Consider the following 15641-nt stretch of genomic DNA (forward strand, 5'->3'; position numbering starts at 1 on the left):
GACTTCAGCGTATTGATTATTGACACCTTATTGATCGATTCTCTTTATTGACATGTCTTCACAATCAGATCACACAGGTGAAGTAGGCGGGGCTGAAATGTGTCCAGGTGGAGCCCTTTGGAGGCGGAGCCTGGCGTTTCGAGGCAGTGTGGTGCAGACGGACCCATGGAGCCTTCAGGTCCTCCTGCAGGTCACATGTTGATGACATCACGGCGTCAGCTGACCCCCAGCTCGGGCCACACCCATCAGAGCTGCTGCCGCCGCCTCCAGCTTCCTGTCCAGGAGCAGCTCCTTCAGGCCGTTCCTCTGCTGGACGTCCAGGATGCTCTCCGTGTGGCTCCTCAGCAGCTCCTGGTTCTCCTGCTGGAGCTGAGGAGCAGGTGGAGGTGAGGGGTGGAGCTGGGTGGAGGTGAGGGGCGGAGCTGGGTGGAGGGGAGGAGCTCACCTTCTCACAGGCCTGCAGCAGCATCTCGTTCTTCACCGTCTCTTCTCGGAGGTGCTGGTCCAGATGTTCTCCAGCTCTTCTCTCCTGTCAGAACGTCAAAGCCTTCAGAGGAAGCTAAGCCGTTAGCTTACAGGGCTAACCGTGAGGCTCAGCGGGTCATGTGACCAGATGGGCGTGTCCTACCTTCTTCCTGGCCTCGGCCCGTTCCTCCGGCTCCTTCTGGACCTCGCAGCCCTTCTTCTTCTGGGCTTCCTGCAGAGACGCGTTCAGGTGTCGGTTCTCCTGCCGAGCCGCCGACAGCTTCCTGTCCGCTCTGGCGTCCTGCTGCTGGATCACGGCGAGTTCCTCCTGCAGAACCACAAGCAGGAGGTAGAACCATCAGGTCCCTGCTGGGGGGACGCCACCACAGATCCTGATCCAGGAGGAAGAAGGTCTGGAGGAGAACCAGGAGGAGACAGGATGAGGTCGTTTCTCCACCTTCAGCTCCTTCTGCTCCTTCAGCACCGTGACGTGAAGGTTGGAGTAGAACTCCTCAGCCTCCCTGAGGGCCCGGTTCTGCTCCTGCAGCAGAGCCTCCACGCGAGTCTTCATGGTCTGGTCCAGCTGCTGGAGCTCCTCCCTCCTCCTCCTGTAGGCGGCGTCCATCATGGAGCGGATCTCCTGCTGGAATCTGTCCTCCATCGCTGCTCCGTCAGCATCCAGAGGAGGAACCGTTACTGCTGCAGAGCCCCAGAGCTGGAGAACCTGCTGCTCCTCCTACCTCTCATCCTGCGCTGCTCCTGGAGGTCCTGGTCCATCAGCTCCAGCTGCTGCTCCTGTTGGACCACAGAGGACCAATCAGATCCCAGCAGCGCCAACAGGAAACAGGAAGTGGAGGCAGCGTCTCACCAGCTTCAGCGCCTCCATCCACCGGTGGCTGTGGAGCTTCTTCTCCCTGAGCTCCGCCTGCAGGCGGTGCCTCTCCTGATGGAGCGAGAGCTCCGCCCCCCTGTGGCGGTCCTGGACCAGCGAGGCCGACGCCCCCCCGTCCATCTTCATCCCAGACGTCAGGTGGTGGTGCTCCGACAGGACGTGTTTCAGCTTCTGCTTCAGCTCCTGGAACCAACAGTGGAGGTGGTGATGTCATCAGACGAAGACGTACTCAAGCGATGACGTCATCACTTGATGACATCATCGGGTGATGCCGTCATCAGCACAGCCTGATGGTCTGATGGTGTGGTTCTTCTGGACGGTGAGAAGCTCACGGTGATCTCCACACGGTGGCGCTCCCCGGCTTCCTCTCGCTTCCTGTGGGCGTGTCTCAGCTGGGACTCCGCCCCCTCCACGCCCCTCTTGGACACCTCCCAGAAGGAGTGGACCTTGTCTCTCTCCAGCTGGAAGTATCTCTTCTCCTCCCGCGTTCGGTCCAGCTCCTCTCGGAGGCGAACGATGTGCTCCTCCAGCTGGAGGTCAGAGGTCACAGTTAGTGCCGTCGTCCAATCAGAGCTTTGGTAGCGTCAGGTAGAACCTATGTTAGCTGCTAATTAGCATGTTGCTAGGGAACGTTACAGCATCAGGTTTGTTCACCAACAGACATCAGTCACCATCAGTCTGTGGTGCGTTCAGGGCCCCGTGGACAGGGTTAGGGTCTGTGGTGCGTTCAGGGACCTGTGGACAGGGTTAGGGTCTGTGGTGCGTTCAGGGCCCCGTGGACAGGGTTAGGGTCTGTGGTGCGTTCAGGGCCCCGTGGACAGGGTTAGGGTCTGTGGTGCGTTCAGGGCCCCGTGGACAGGGTTAGGGTCTGTGGTGCGTTCAGGGCCCCGTGGACAGGGTTAGGGTCTGTGGTGCGTTCAGGGACCTGTGGACAGGGTTAGGGTCTGTGTTGCGTTCAGGGACCCGTGGACAGGGTTAGGGTCTGTGGTGCGTTCAGGGACCCGTGGACAGGGTTAGGGTCTGTGGTGCGTTCAGGGCCCCGTGGACATGGCGGGTCCTGCAGAGAGCCAATCAGAGGTCTGATTGGTCGTATCGATACTTCGTGTTCATCAATAGTTTCTGTTCTAATCAATGAACGGCGGTGACGTCAGAACTCGGTCGCCTAGCGGCTAACGTTAGCCGTGTTAGCACCCCGCGGCTCTGACCTGCTCTTTGGACATCTCGTCCGTGGACAGCGTGTCCACCGCGGCGGACGGCTTCCCCCCGCCGGACTTCTTCATCTTCGTTCGGGGAGGCTGGACAGAAAACACCGGAAGCAGCACCGTTAACGCCGCCGGTCGTTCCGCTACCGGAGAACGAGCTGCCGGTTAGCTTGTGGCTAAAGCTAAGTTAGCTCATGCTAACTAGCCCACATTAATGCTGACTCACCATCGGGACGAACCGTTCAGCTCCGCGGGAGCTGCTAGCTAGATGCTAGCTGGAGAAGTCCGGCTACAGGAGACAAAACGCGCTGTCATGGCAACGGCGTCACGTGACTGCGTCGTCACGTTGTTTTTTTTCAAGTGAAACTTTATTGTTCTTGACCGAGTTTGTGACAGAAGAGAAAGAAAAATAAAGACACAAAAACAGTAAAAATAGAAAATAAATTGTTTGATAAAATATTTGATAAAATATTATTAGAAATAATGAAACGATTGAAAATGTGAAATAAATTCTTTGATACAATTTTCTAAATCTTCAGTAAAGCTCAGAAGCAGGTCTGTGTGAACCTGGACTGTTTCACTGTGTGAACCTGGACTGTTTCACTGTGTGAACCTGGACTGTTTCACTGTGTGAACCTGGACTGTTTCACTGTGTGAACCTGGACTGTTTCACTGTGTGAACCTGGACTGTTTCACTGTGTGAACCTGGACTGAAACACTTCAGGTGATTCTGATGGTTTTTCTGTTGTTTTGTTTATTTTTGTTTACATGAGGAAATACGTTAATTTATTGCTGCTCTTTCTTCCAGAGAACCTTTGGCCACGCCCTCTGACTTTCCTGCCATCCTATTGGATGTGACGTCCAGGCAGCTGTTCATTGGCTGAGGCCCTCCTATGCCGCGCTGCTATTGGTCGGCCGGCTGATCTTGGACAGATCTCCAAACGAGGCCGTCCCTGAGCCTCGCTTCAGAGGTCTGGCCTGGAACACAAACGTGGACGGTGACTCAGAACCGAGCGACAGGAGAACCAGAAGAAGAACCCGTCTCACCTGGGACTCGTGAGGCTTCCAGCCAATCATGTGGTAGATCTGGAAGGTGGCCGGGATGGCCCCGCCCACGGTTCCGTACAGCTCTGAACGGGTTCAAGCAAACAGACTCTGATGAGGTCACATGACTGTTGGAGTGTTCGCTAGGCTAGTAGCTTCCTGCTGCTGTGTGCTAAGGTGGACCTGGACTAGTGGACCTGGACTATGTGGACCTGGACTATGTGGACCTGGCCTATGTGAACCTGGACTAGCGGACCTGGACTATGTGGACCTGGACTATGTGGACCTGGACTATGTGGACCTGGACTATGTGAACCTGGACTATGTGAACTTGGACTATGTGGACCTGGACTATGTGGACCTGGACTAGTGGACCTGGACTATGTGGACCTGGACTAGCGGACCTGGACTATGTGGACCTGGACTAGGGGACCTGGACTATGTGGACCTGGACTAGTGGACCTGGACTAGTGGACCTGGACTATGTGGACCTGGACTATGTGGACCTGGACTAGTGGACCTGGACCGGGTCCTACCTTTGTAGATGGCTGCTGCTGCTAACATGGAGTCCCGGTGCAGCAGAGACCTCCGGTTCCAGGAACAGTTACTCTCCCCCATCCCTGTGGACAGGAAGTGACACGTGAAGAACCTGAGACACATTTAGAGGTAAACATGAACGTGAAGGTGAACGTAAACAATAACGTAAACATGAACGTAAAGGTGAACGTAAACAATAACGTAAACATGAACGTGAAGGTGAACGTAAACAATAACGTAAACATGAACGTAAAGGTGAACGTAAACAAATGTAAACATAAACATAAACGTAGAGGTGAACGTAAACAATAACGTAAAGGTGAACGTAAACAATAACGTAAACATGGACGTAAAGGTGAACGTAGAGGTGAACCTTGCAGGTCGGTCATGACCTCGGTGATTCCTGGGTACAGGACCTGAACCTCATCGATGTCCTGAAACGAGACACAGGCGCTCCATGAGAGGCGGGTCCGGTTCAGACCACGTGACCAGTGGGCGTGGCTCTGATCGGTTCTCACCACCGTCAGCATGTTGAAACCGGCGCCGCCCAGCAGGTGTCCCAGGTCGGTGACGGCGGTGAAAGGGGAGACGCGGGGGGAGAAGCCCCCCTCCCTCTCCGTCTCCGCCAGCTGGAGGGAACATCTCAGCTCGTAGAGGGAGTCCCCGCCCACCATCGCCCCGATGAAGACGCCGTCCGGTTTGAGGACCCGCTGGATCTGAGGAGGACGACCTTCATCACCACCATCACCACCATCATCATCATCATCATCACCACCATCACCATCATCACCACCACCACCATCATCATCATCACCATCATCATCACCACCACCATCATCATCATCATCACCATCATCACCACCATCACCACCATCATCATCACCATCATCACCACCACCACCATCATCATCATCATCACCATCATCATCACCACCACCATCATCATCATCACCATCATCATCATCACCATCATCACCACCATCATCATCATCACCACCATCATCTTCCTCACCTCTCTGAGGGCTCCTGGGAGGTCATTGGTCCAGTGCAGACTGAAAGACATCAGGTGAGATTAGAACACGCCTCCAGACTGAGGGGCGGAGCTACCACAGCCTGGGAGGACTCACCTCAAGCTGCTCATCACCAGGTGGAAGGTGTTCTCTCTGAAGGGCAGGAACTCCTCGTCAGCCAATAGGGGAGCAGTGGGGATGAGGCTGGAGCTCCGCCTCCTCTGAGGTGAACAACACACAGGTAAACAAACATCAGCTGGTGAGGAACATCATCATCATCATCACCATCATCATCATCTTCACCATCATCACCATCATCACCATCATCACCATCATCATCATCATCATCATCTTGGTCTCACCAGACTGTTCTGGGACACGTCCATCAGGACCAGACGCTCCACCATGCCCTGCAGCATCACAAGCTGATCAATAATCAATAATCACACCGATGGACCGGAGGGCCTCCAGCGGTTCTACTGCACCTGGTTCAGGTGCTCTGCGATGTGGCTCCTCCCACCGCCGACGTCCAGAGCCAGAGGAAACGTCCTTATAGGCCAGAGGAGGAGGGTGAGGAGACGGGCCGGCCAATCAGAGACCAGAACCTGCAAACACTCACCTGGCGATGTCATAGACCCGGTCCGCCACACGCCCCCCTACCTGGAGGTCAAGACACACCCGTCAGACCGCAGGGCTGACCCAGAACCACCTGGATCAGAACCAGGTGGTTCTGGTTCTGATCCGGGTGGTTCTGGTTCTGATCCAGGTGGTTCTGGTTCTGACCCAGAACCACCTGGATCAGAACCAGGTGGTTCTGGTTCTGATCCAGGTGGTTCTGGTTCTGACCCAGAACCATCTGGTTCTGACCCAGGTGGTTCTGGTTCTGATCCAGGTGGTTCTGGTTCTGACCCAGAACCATCTGGTTCTGACCCAGGTGGTTCTGGTTCTGATCCGGCTCGGCCCTCAGACGGTACCTCGTCCCTCAGGTACTGGTACAGGTGTCCGTCCTCCCGGGCCGCGGCCCAGTTCTTCTGGTTCCGCTTCATGACCCGGTTGAAGACGTTCACGCCTCGGCCCGCCGCCGACGCTCCTCTGCGGGGTTCCGACCCGAACGCGACCCGGTTCCAGCGGGCCCGGGAGGCCCGCAGGAGTCTCCTCCAGATTCCGCTGCTCATGTCGGGACCGGCGCGGGGCCACCGGAAGGACAGATGACGTCACGTCCGGCCAGTGCTCACGGAGGACGGAACCCCGGAGCTGGAGTCCGGGGGTTCCGGGATCGGAGGAACTGGATCCGGAAACGGGACTCAGTTTAAGAACGGCAACGACTGCGGTGACGTCACTTCCGTTACCGTGTTTTACTGTAAACACAGACGTTAATCCGGATTAAACCGGTTTTCTGAGGCTTTTTTGTTGTTGCGCTTTTCTCTTCTTTTGTCCCGCCTCGCTCGCCTTACCCCGGAAGGGGCGGGGCTAGAAGAGGTCACGGAAGAGTTGCACGCTGGGAAAACACGTGTGTGTAGCAGGGAGTCCAGGTGGAGGTGTGTGTTCTGTGTGTACACTCCTGATTGTTTGTTCCACTCTTCCTGTTTGTTTGTTTGTTTGTTTGTCTGTTGACGTGTGAGCGCGAGCCGCCTTCAACCGTCCGTCCTCACGGCTCGCGACAACCGGAAGTGTTTTAAATGTTTAAAAAGAAGCCGCGACCCGCGATTAATCCAGTTTAATCCGGGTTAATCTGGTTTGATTCGGGAGTTTGAGCATCAAATGAAACAAAACCAGAACTTAATCCAACTTGTTTACAACAAACGGTAAACAATGAAGCTCCTCCCCTGGCACCGGACCAGGAGTAGTCCCTGTCCTGTGTGCTAACACGTGTTAGTAGTGTGTGTTATTACATGTGTTATAACACGTGTTAGTAGTGTGTATTATTGCATGTGTTATAACAGGTATTAGTAGTGTGTATTATTACATGTGTTAAAACAGGTAGTAGTGTGTATTATTACATGTTATAACAGGTATTAGTAGTGTATTATTGCATGTTATAACCGGTAGTAGTGTGTATTATTGCACGTGTTACAACAGGCATTTGTAGTGTGTATTATTACATGTGTTATAACAGGTATTAGTAGTGTGTGCTATGACATGTTATAACAGGTATTAGTAGTGTGTATTATTACATGTGTTACAACAGGTATTAGTGTGTATTATTACATGGTTGCAACAGGTATTAATCGTGTGTGTTATTACAGGTGTTATAACAGCAGACTGCACACAGGTGATCAGAGGTTCTGGTCCAGTTCTACCCACTAACCCGGTCCTGGTCTTACTGGTCTTACTGGTCAGGTGAGAGTCCAGGTGAGCCACCATGTCGTCCAGCAGGAGCCGGGGGGGGGACGAGCGCTTCCTGCGGGTCCAGAAGGACCCCCGCTTCTGGGAGATGCCAGAGAGAGAACGAAAGGTCAAGATCGACCAGCGGTTCACCTCCATGTTTGACCAGGAGCGCTTCAAGGGGGGCAACACGGTGGACAAGAGGGGGCGACCCCTCAGGAACACCCCCACCGAGGACCTGAAGCGCTTCTACAAGGTGGAGGAGGAGGAAGAGGAGGAGGAAGAAGAGGAAGAAGGCGAGAAAGAGAGGAAGAAGAAAGTGGTGAAGGAAGAAGAAGCTGATCCTGAAGGAGGTGAGGGGGTTTCCAGAGGGGGCTCTAGGTGGTCTGGGGGGGTTTGGGGGGTTTCTAGGGGGTTTGGGGGGCTCTAGGGGGGTTCCAGACATTCTGGGTCGATTAACTGATCAGAACTCTTCACAGATGAAAGCGAGGAGGAGGAGGAAGGGGCGGAGTCTGATCTGGACTCGGAGGAGGGGGCGGAGTCTGATCTGGACTCGGAGGAGGGGGCTGAGTCTGATCTGGACTCGGAGGAAGGGGCGGAGTCTGATCCGGATCCGGCCCGGGGGAGGGGGAACCTGGAGAGCAGCTCTGATGAAGACGAGGTGGACGAGATCCTGAGGAGGGAGGAAGAGGAGCTGGAGCACGACTGGGGGGAGCTGTGGAAAGACGCCCCCCGGAGCGAGGAGGTTGGTGATGGCGGTGGGTCCGCCCCCCCCAGGTGGGGCGGAGCCTCACCCGTGCGTGTCCTCAGGTCTCCCCCCGGCTGGCCGTCTGCAGCCTGGACTGGGACCGGATGAAGGCCCGGGACCTGCTGGCGCTGCTGCGCTGCTTCGCCCCCCCGGGGGGCGCCGTGCTCTCCGTCAAGGTAGGCCGGGAGGTCAGGCGACCCGGCGGGGGGCCAGGCGGGGCTGACGCAGTGCATCGTGGGTATTTTCCAGATCTACCCGTCAGAGTTCGGGAAGCAGAGGCTGGCGGCGGAGGAGACCCGGGGACCCGCGGAGCTCCGGGTTCTGCCCGACGACTCGGAGGACGACGCCCCCGAGGACAGGTACCGCCCCCTCGCGGGTCACGTGACGCCCCCCGCCGCGGGGCGTGGGCGTGACGCGCGTGTGGGCGTGTCAGTGTGTACAGGGAGAGGAGGCGGGACTACCAGTTCCAGCGGCTGCGGTACTTCTACGCCGTGGCGGCGTGCGACTCGTGCGACACGGCCGCCGCCGTCTACCGGGAGTGTGACGGCTACGAGTACGAGAGCAGCGGCTCCGTCCTGGACCTGCGGTGAGGCGCCGGGCGGGCGGGGCCTCCGGCGGCCCGTGGGCCACGCCCCTCGATGACCGTTTGTGCCCTCTGTCTGAACAGCTTCATCCCCGATGACGTCACGTTTGGGGAGGAGCCTACCGACGTGGCGACGGACGTGGACTTCGCCGCCTACACCCCCAAACAGTTCGCCTCGTCCGCCGCCAACACCTCCAAGGTAGGAGGAGCCAGACCCGCCCACCGGCGTCAGCCGCTCACACAGGAAGTCAGACGCTGGGCTTGAACCAATCAGGTGGAGCTGACGTGGGACCAGACCGACCACGAGCGCCTGACCGCCATGAACAGGAAGTTCCACCAGGAGGAGCTGCTGGACATGGACTTCAGGGCGTACCTGGCCTCCTCCAGCGAGGAGGAGGGGGGCGTGGCCTCCGGGGAGGAGGAGGAGACGGCAGGTGAGAGCGGTCGGTGGGGGCGGAGCCTCCATCGGGGCGTACAGCGGTGACGCCGGGCGTTTGTGATGACAGGAAACCAGACGGAGGAGAAGAGGAAGGGGCGGAGCCAGGAGCAGATCTCCAGGTACAGAGAGCTGCTGCGAGGGATCCAGGAGGAGGAGCAGAAGAAGAGGGAGGAGCAGGACGTGGAGATGGAGGTCACCTGGGTGCCAGGTGAGGAACCCCCCTCTGAGGAGGCGCCTGGGGGCGGGGCTTACAGCCGCTCTGACGTCTGCAGGTCTGAAGGAGGCGACGCAGCAGCTGGTGAAGAAGAAGCTGGAGGGGCGGAGCCAACCGACGCCGTGGGAGGAGTTTCTGGAGAAGAAGAGAGACAAGAAGAAGAAGAAGAAATCCAGGAAGCAGGTGAGCTAGCGGCTAACGGGAGCTAGTGGCTAATGGGAGCTAGCAGCTAATGGGAGCTAGTGGCTAATGGGAGCTAGCAGCTAATGGGAGCTAGCGGCTAATGGGAGCTAGCGGCTAATGGGAGCTAGCGGCTAACGGGACTCTCCTTGTCGTTCAGGAGGAAGAGGAGCAGCTCAGTGATGAAGATCTTCCTCCAGACGTGGATCTCAGCGACCCGTTCTTCACCGAGGAGCTCGCCGCTACAGGTGATCAATACAGTCGATCAGAACTGATCAATACAGTCGATCAGAACCGATCAATACAGTCGATCAGAACCGATCCAGACCGATCACATTGATCCAGATGTCATCACCATGATGATGTCATCAAACAGCTGATGATCACATGACCAAACGTGTTTCCTGGTTTGATGTGAACAGACGTGAAGAAGAAACAGAAGAAGTGGGCGGAGCAGCAGCAGCAGGAAGAAGGGGAGGAGCTGGAGAAACAAAAGGTGAGAGCTGACCCCGCCTCTAAAGGTGGCTGACCAATCGCAGCGTCCTCACGCTGTGTGTGCAGGCGGAGATGGCGCTGCTGATGGAGGACGACGCCCACGACGCCAAACGCCAACACTTCAGCTACGAGCAGATCGCCGAGCAGCAGAACCTCAGCAGGAGGAAGAGGAGGAGCCTGCAGAGGAAGGGGGAGGAGCCACCGGACGACCACTTCCAGGTGAGTGACGGCGGGGCGTGGCTTCACGCCGGCGTGCGTCTCCGGCTCACCTGTGTGCCCCCCCCCCCCTCCAGGTGGACGTCACAGACCCTCGCTTCCAGGCCGTGTTCACCTCCCACCTGTTCAACCTGGACCCCGCCCACCCCGCCTACAGGAACACCACGGCCAATCAGAGCATCCTGATGGAGAAGCAGCGCCGGCGGGCGGAGCAGGAGCGCCGGCAGGGGGAGGGGCCTCTTCAAGCTCAGAGGGAGGCGGGCGCTGCCAAACAGGCAGGAGGTGGGGCCTCTGAGGCTCCTCCTGGCCAGTCCGCCTCCAAAAAGGAGACAGACCCCACCTCCAAGAAGGAGACAGACCCCGCCTCCAAGAAGGTGACAGACCCCGCCTCCAAGAAGGTGACAGACCCCGCCTCCAAGAAGGTGACAGACCCCTCCCTGTCGCTGCTCATCAAGTCCATCAAGGCCAAGACGGAGCAGTTCCAGGCTCGCAAGAGGAGGAGGGTCTGACCAGAGCCCCGCCCACTTCCCGTTGCTATGGAAACTGGAGGTTTAAATAAAAACTGACTCCTCCCACAGGAAGCGCTTCAAATCGTTTATTTTCCACACGTTTACAGAAACCGAGCTGAGCGCCGCTACAAGACGACATCACTTCCTGTCCTGATTCCTGTGTTGCCTAGCAACCCATCAGTCGTCATAGTCAGAGAAGCTGATCAGCGATCAATCATGTAGAGCTTTAACCTGATTGGGTGAATTAAATACAGAAAGGCGGGATGATGCCCAGCTTGTAGACGGCCTGTAGGACCAGGATGGACCGGGATGGACCAGGATGGACCGGGATGGACCAGGATGGACCGGGATGGACCAGGATGGACCAGGATGGACCGGGTCCCAGCGGGTCAGAGACTTGTTAAATGAAAAGCTTTAATTCCAGCTTTTATTTTAGAATGAGTGAAACATTTTCTCCTGTTTCTACAGAACCAGAAGTTTAACATCAACATTTCTACACATTTTCTTTAGGAGTGGCTAAAAGTGTTGAGAATAAGATGTAAAACGTTCATCCTGACGTCCTCAGGAACTCTTCTGACGGTCCAGTCCGCTTTAACAAGACGTGGAAGATCCGTTAGAATTCTGTTCTCTTGATTTCTTATAAATGACTTCATAAATAAGTCGCTTCATTCCGGACGGAAATATTGCAAATAATCATTAACTTTTTTGACAGGTAATCGACATTTGTTCAAATTAGACACTTTGGAAAATTCATCAATAATTTGTCGCGCAGTCGGGGTAACAGTTTTATAGTTTATAGCATGTTGCACGATGCTGCCTCCAGGAGGTGAGTACGGGAACTGCAGCTGATGTCTGGGGGACAAATGGAACACGTTTTTAGACATAAAGCACAGGCCAAATTAAATCTGACTGAACTTTGTACACACCTGCCGTAGATCAAGGCACAAGGAAATCAAAGGAGAGCAGATCAATTCTGGTTCCAGGTCCTGATGGTCTCTGGTCTGTCTTTGATCTGCCTGTAAAGTCATGGTTGACATGTCGTCTCTTTTCATCTATTCACTTCATAACTCCGGATGTTTTATGATCTTTTGTTGTTGGCAGCATTTAAAGATCTAGAGACATGAATTCTCCCAGTCCTCCAGTCACTCATGATGCTTCCACGTAAAGCGGTTCTTCAGCAGACGAGGCTGAATGGAAACACCCTGATGCAGCACCCCTCCAAGAAGAGGCCTGGCTTTGAACGCGGCCGCCCCAACCCAATACGGAACGATGTTGAGACGGTTGGAACCCTGTTCAGGGCGAGACACTTGTATGAGCTCTACGGCAAGTTTCCTCCCCCCCGACTAGGTGACGGTCCACCCGTCCTGAGAACCCCCCCCTATTCCAAGGAGAACACGCCCACTAGTAAATATGTGACGAGGGAAGTGCCACAGCGCAACCGGTTCCCGCCCATCACGACCAATCGGACCAGTAAACTCCCGGTCCGTCCTCCCCCTCGTGGTCTCCAGTACGACAATGAGTCCATGAAACCAAAGGTGAACACAACGAGGATGATGGGACCGCCGCCCGGGGGGAGGCCGTGCCCCAAACACTTCCTCAAGAAGCATTCGAAAGAGCCGCGATTACCGGAGATGACGGAGTTTGCTTATCCCTGTTCCACGAGGAAAGACCCTCTGCCCAGGTGGACGGGCAACGCTCCCTTGATCCACCAAGAACAGGACTTTGTGAAGAAAGCCATAGAGAAGCGTTATGTCACAGTGAAGCCAGAGCCAGCACGAATGGAGAACAAGGGACACCGAGAGATCCTGGAGGAGTCAGGCCTCGTCCCCAAGTACACCAAGAAAAACCATTACGGAGCAACACCAGGGTACCTGCAGAAACGCTACGCCGGAATTCAGAAATCTAGGGAAGATTATGATAACCGTTTGAAAGATCTGAGGGAACGGGAGGCCAGGAAATACATGTCAGAGGAGCAGCGACAAGTCGTCATGCAGAAACTGATGCACAGGTGGCACCAGGTGAACCGCGAGTATCGGGTCTTACCCGTCTGCATCGACAACATCACAAGGAAAATGAGTAAAATGTCTGTGGAAGCAAATTTGTTAAAAATCGAGAATGACATGGACTTTCTTCGGAAGACGAACCGCATCGAGTTACAAGAGCTGCCACGCAAAACGTGCTTCATCCCGGGGTTACTTCGATAAGACTTTCACGGATATGAATCGCGATGTTGGGTTGCCCGCTATGGGCTGGTAACGTGTCTGGAGTGTCTCCCCTTCTCATGCCTATAAGTCTGTTGGGATTGGCTCCGGCAGCCCTTGGCCACACCCTGCAGGGAGAGCACACCTGATTGGGGAGGGAATAATGAGACGATAACCTACATAAACCCAACCACAACAGTGAGGAACATTTGCTTTCTCTAAACGTGAAAGGAGGGGTACATCCTGGCTGGTGGGCCATCTTCTGCCTGGACCAGTTGAGGTGAAAAGGAAATACAAAATGGAAGAGGCAGAGAGTGACGGTCGCGTGAGAACATCCAAACATGTACGCACACATGCTGTATAAATATGACATGGTATTTTATCTAGTTTATAGTTGTGCTTGTTCTGTAAGTTTGTACGTCTAACAAAGAACTAGATCAAAGCAAAAGGCGGGTCAACAAAGGAGAGTAGAGTAAGACAGTCTTTCTTGACAGGTAGGTAGGTAGGTCTTATAATTCTGCTTGTTAACAGCATCAGCATGAACAAGGAAACCCTCTCATGGTAAATCAGGTATCTCAGTGTATTTCAGTGTAAACAGTTGGTAACGTCCACTTTTCCTGGAAGCTGCAGATTCATGGTCAACTTTCCAGCTGAAGGATCAGAACCAACATCCTGCTGACAGCTGTGGACGAGAGCTCTCTGGAGCGATGACCCCCTTCCCCAAGCAAGAACACCTGCGTCAGCAAGCGCTGTGATTGGTCCGTTATTGAGTCGTCTTCTTTGAAGGTTCGTGGCAATTGACGCACTTGTTGTGTGACGCTGCCGCCATGAGGTGAGTAAAGGAACTGCAGTTTGCGTTTGGGCCGTCAGGCCGAGTAGAACACGTTTAGATGAAAGTTGTCTCATGATACGTCTGACCCTCAATTCAGAAGCAGTGAGGACCTGAACAAGTCGGAATGGCCAACAACCCCAAGCATGCCCTATCAGGGTATCAGCGTTGGGGCTCCAGCTGGACCTGGTCCTAGTTGTCCTGCTGCAGAGCTGTCTCCAGACCTTCATTCAGGTCCTTGGCTTCCTCTTTGTGCTCCTTTTTGATCGGAGCCAGGAGGGCTTCTGGTTTCTCCAACTCTCCTCTGAATTGAGGTTGGGGGTGGGTTCTGGGCTCTTGAGTGCCTTGAGAGCTGGAATCCATCAGAGGGTTTGGAGTCAAATTTATTGGTCAGAGCTGAAAGTCTGAAACTTAAACATTTAATAGCAAATGTTTTGAATGTATTTCTGTCGTTAGAATCACCTGATAGCAACATGATGTCTTCTATTTACAGTATTTTGGTACTCTTTAGTCCTGAAATTGACAATTTTGTTGTTTTTCTGTGTTTCTCTTGCAATAAATAAGTCAGTTAAAAGAGTAAATATATGAAATTGTGCCAGTAATTTTCTTTCATCTTCATTTTCTACAATAAATTCCTTAATGCCTGTCATTGGAAGTGTATAGAATGCCAGATTTTCACTGCGCACACAATAGCTCCATTGTCAAAAATGGCCCAATTGACTCCCATTATAACCATATATTTTTCATATACTATAATCATATACAGTAGGCCTTCGCATATCAACACTTGCAACTTCACCTTATCACCTTCCCTCTGGTTCTCATGGCCCTGGATGTCATCCAAAGCAAAGGCCGAACTGTCAGTGAGGAAGACCTGAACTTCTTTTTTGACAATCACCCAATGGCGAGAGGAAAGAGCTGGATCGACCCCAGCAGGCGTGGATTTACCGGCTCTGCAACAGCAAAAGGCTCCAGTAAGTTAAAGAATTTCGATTCGGTTAGTGAAGAGGCGCTAAAACAACAACTTGAAGTAGTTTTAGAAAAAGAAATCCTGGAGTACAAGTCATGGAAGGCACAGAATCCAGAAAACAGTCTGGAGAATTTACTGAGAACTGCCAACAATTACAAGATAGAGGACAAAAACTTCATCAGTGATTACACAGATTTTAAAATGACATTAGAAAACCTGGGTGTACCCAAACCATCTGGAGCATTAGGAGGCTACAACGACGGCTACACAACCAGCAACGACCTGACGATGGCCTCCAATTTAGAGAATTCCTTCAAACTTGAAGGACAGTTTTTAAGGATGAAATCTTTAATTTCTAAAGAGATTTACAATCAGTTCAAAATAAAATTCGGTGAACGTCTGGAACGCTTGGCCGTTCAGGAGGGCAGTGTCAGGATGGAAAACGGAGAATTCATGTGTAGCCTGGTTTCAGAAGGCGGTCAACCTTTTGAGGTTCGTGTGAAGATCTCCCCAGAGACTCAACGATATCAAGAAAAGATGCAGAACAGCATCGAAACGGCGGTTCACAGTCTAGAAACCTATAGCCCCGCCCCCTCCCATAAACCCAGCAAAGTACAGGAGCATGCTGGGACCGCCTTTGGAGTGCTGGGACTCATGCTGAGCATGAAGGGAGCCGTTCATGCGTTTGAGCATGGTGACTTCAAGGATGGCGTGATAGGAGCTCTGCAGACCACTCATGGCGTGGCAGCCATGACGACGGCTGCTGTTGCCACAAAAGCTCT

The 15641-nt window shown here is 54.0% G+C and overlaps 3 protein-coding genes across 6 annotated transcripts; 1 reads left to right on the forward strand and 2 right to left on the reverse strand.

The window, feature by feature from the left end:
• Positions 1-60: 60 nt before the first annotated feature.
• Positions 61-2986, reverse strand: LOC137599993 (dynein regulatory complex subunit 4-like). Of its 2 annotated transcripts, XM_068321306.1 has the most exons (9): positions 2786-2986; positions 2563-2652; positions 1690-1887; positions 1334-1540; positions 1206-1260; positions 923-1128; positions 629-793; positions 446-529; positions 61-369 (listed from the first exon to the last, which is right to left on the reverse strand). In XM_068321306.1, exons 1-9 carry the CDS (start codon positions 2786-2788, stop codon positions 208-210), a joined length of 1170 nt encoding a protein of 389 aa, XP_068177407.1. In that variant the 5' UTR covers positions 2789-2986; the 3' UTR covers positions 61-207. The 2 variants fall into 2 exon arrangements, with proteins under 2 accessions (XP_068177407.1, XP_068177408.1); XM_068321307.1 differs by lacking the exon at positions 2786-2986 and having other exon boundaries at positions 2563-2773.
• A 309-nt stretch (positions 2987-3295) lies between these two features.
• Positions 3296-6469, reverse strand: LOC137599994 (arginine-hydroxylase NDUFAF5, mitochondrial-like). Of its 2 annotated transcripts, XM_068321308.1 has the most exons (11): positions 6125-6469; positions 5770-5810; positions 5636-5699; positions 5513-5560; positions 5268-5371; positions 5153-5192; positions 4659-4856; positions 4514-4574; positions 4140-4223; positions 3607-3689; positions 3296-3537 (listed from the first exon to the last, which is right to left on the reverse strand). In XM_068321308.1, exons 1-11 carry the CDS (start codon positions 6323-6325, stop codon positions 3451-3453), a joined length of 1011 nt encoding a protein of 336 aa, XP_068177409.1. In that variant the 5' UTR covers positions 6326-6469; the 3' UTR covers positions 3296-3450. The 2 variants fall into 2 exon arrangements, with proteins under 2 accessions (XP_068177409.1, XP_068177410.1); XM_068321309.1 differs by lacking the exon at positions 5513-5560.
• Positions 6470-6543: 74 nt separating this feature from the next.
• Positions 6544-14400, forward strand: LOC137599992 (ESF1 homolog). Of its 2 annotated transcripts, XM_068321305.1 has the most exons (17): positions 6544-6688; positions 7397-7828; positions 7955-7983; positions 8044-8220; positions 8286-8399; positions 8473-8582; positions 8657-8809; positions 8891-9005; positions 9081-9240; positions 9313-9453; positions 9518-9642; positions 9800-9887; positions 10062-10135; positions 10201-10353; positions 10428-13403; positions 13685-13892; positions 13990-14399. In XM_068321305.1, the coding sequence occupies exons 2-15, from the start codon at positions 7513-7515 to the stop codon at positions 10857-10859; spliced, it is 2187 nt and encodes a 728-aa protein (XP_068177406.1). In that variant the 5' UTR covers positions 6544-6688; positions 7397-7512; the 3' UTR covers positions 10860-13403; positions 13685-13892; positions 13990-14399. The 2 variants fall into 2 exon arrangements, with proteins under 2 accessions (XP_068177406.1, XP_068177405.1); XM_068321304.1 differs by having other exon boundaries at positions 7955-8220; positions 13990-14400.
• Positions 14401-15641: the final 1241 nt, after the last annotated feature.

Source organism: Antennarius striatus, chromosome 8 (genome assembly GCF_040054535.1).
Source record: "Antennarius striatus isolate MH-2024 chromosome 8, ASM4005453v1, whole genome shotgun sequence".
Taxonomy (NCBI): Eukaryota; Metazoa; Chordata; class Actinopteri; order Lophiiformes; family Antennariidae; genus Antennarius; species Antennarius striatus.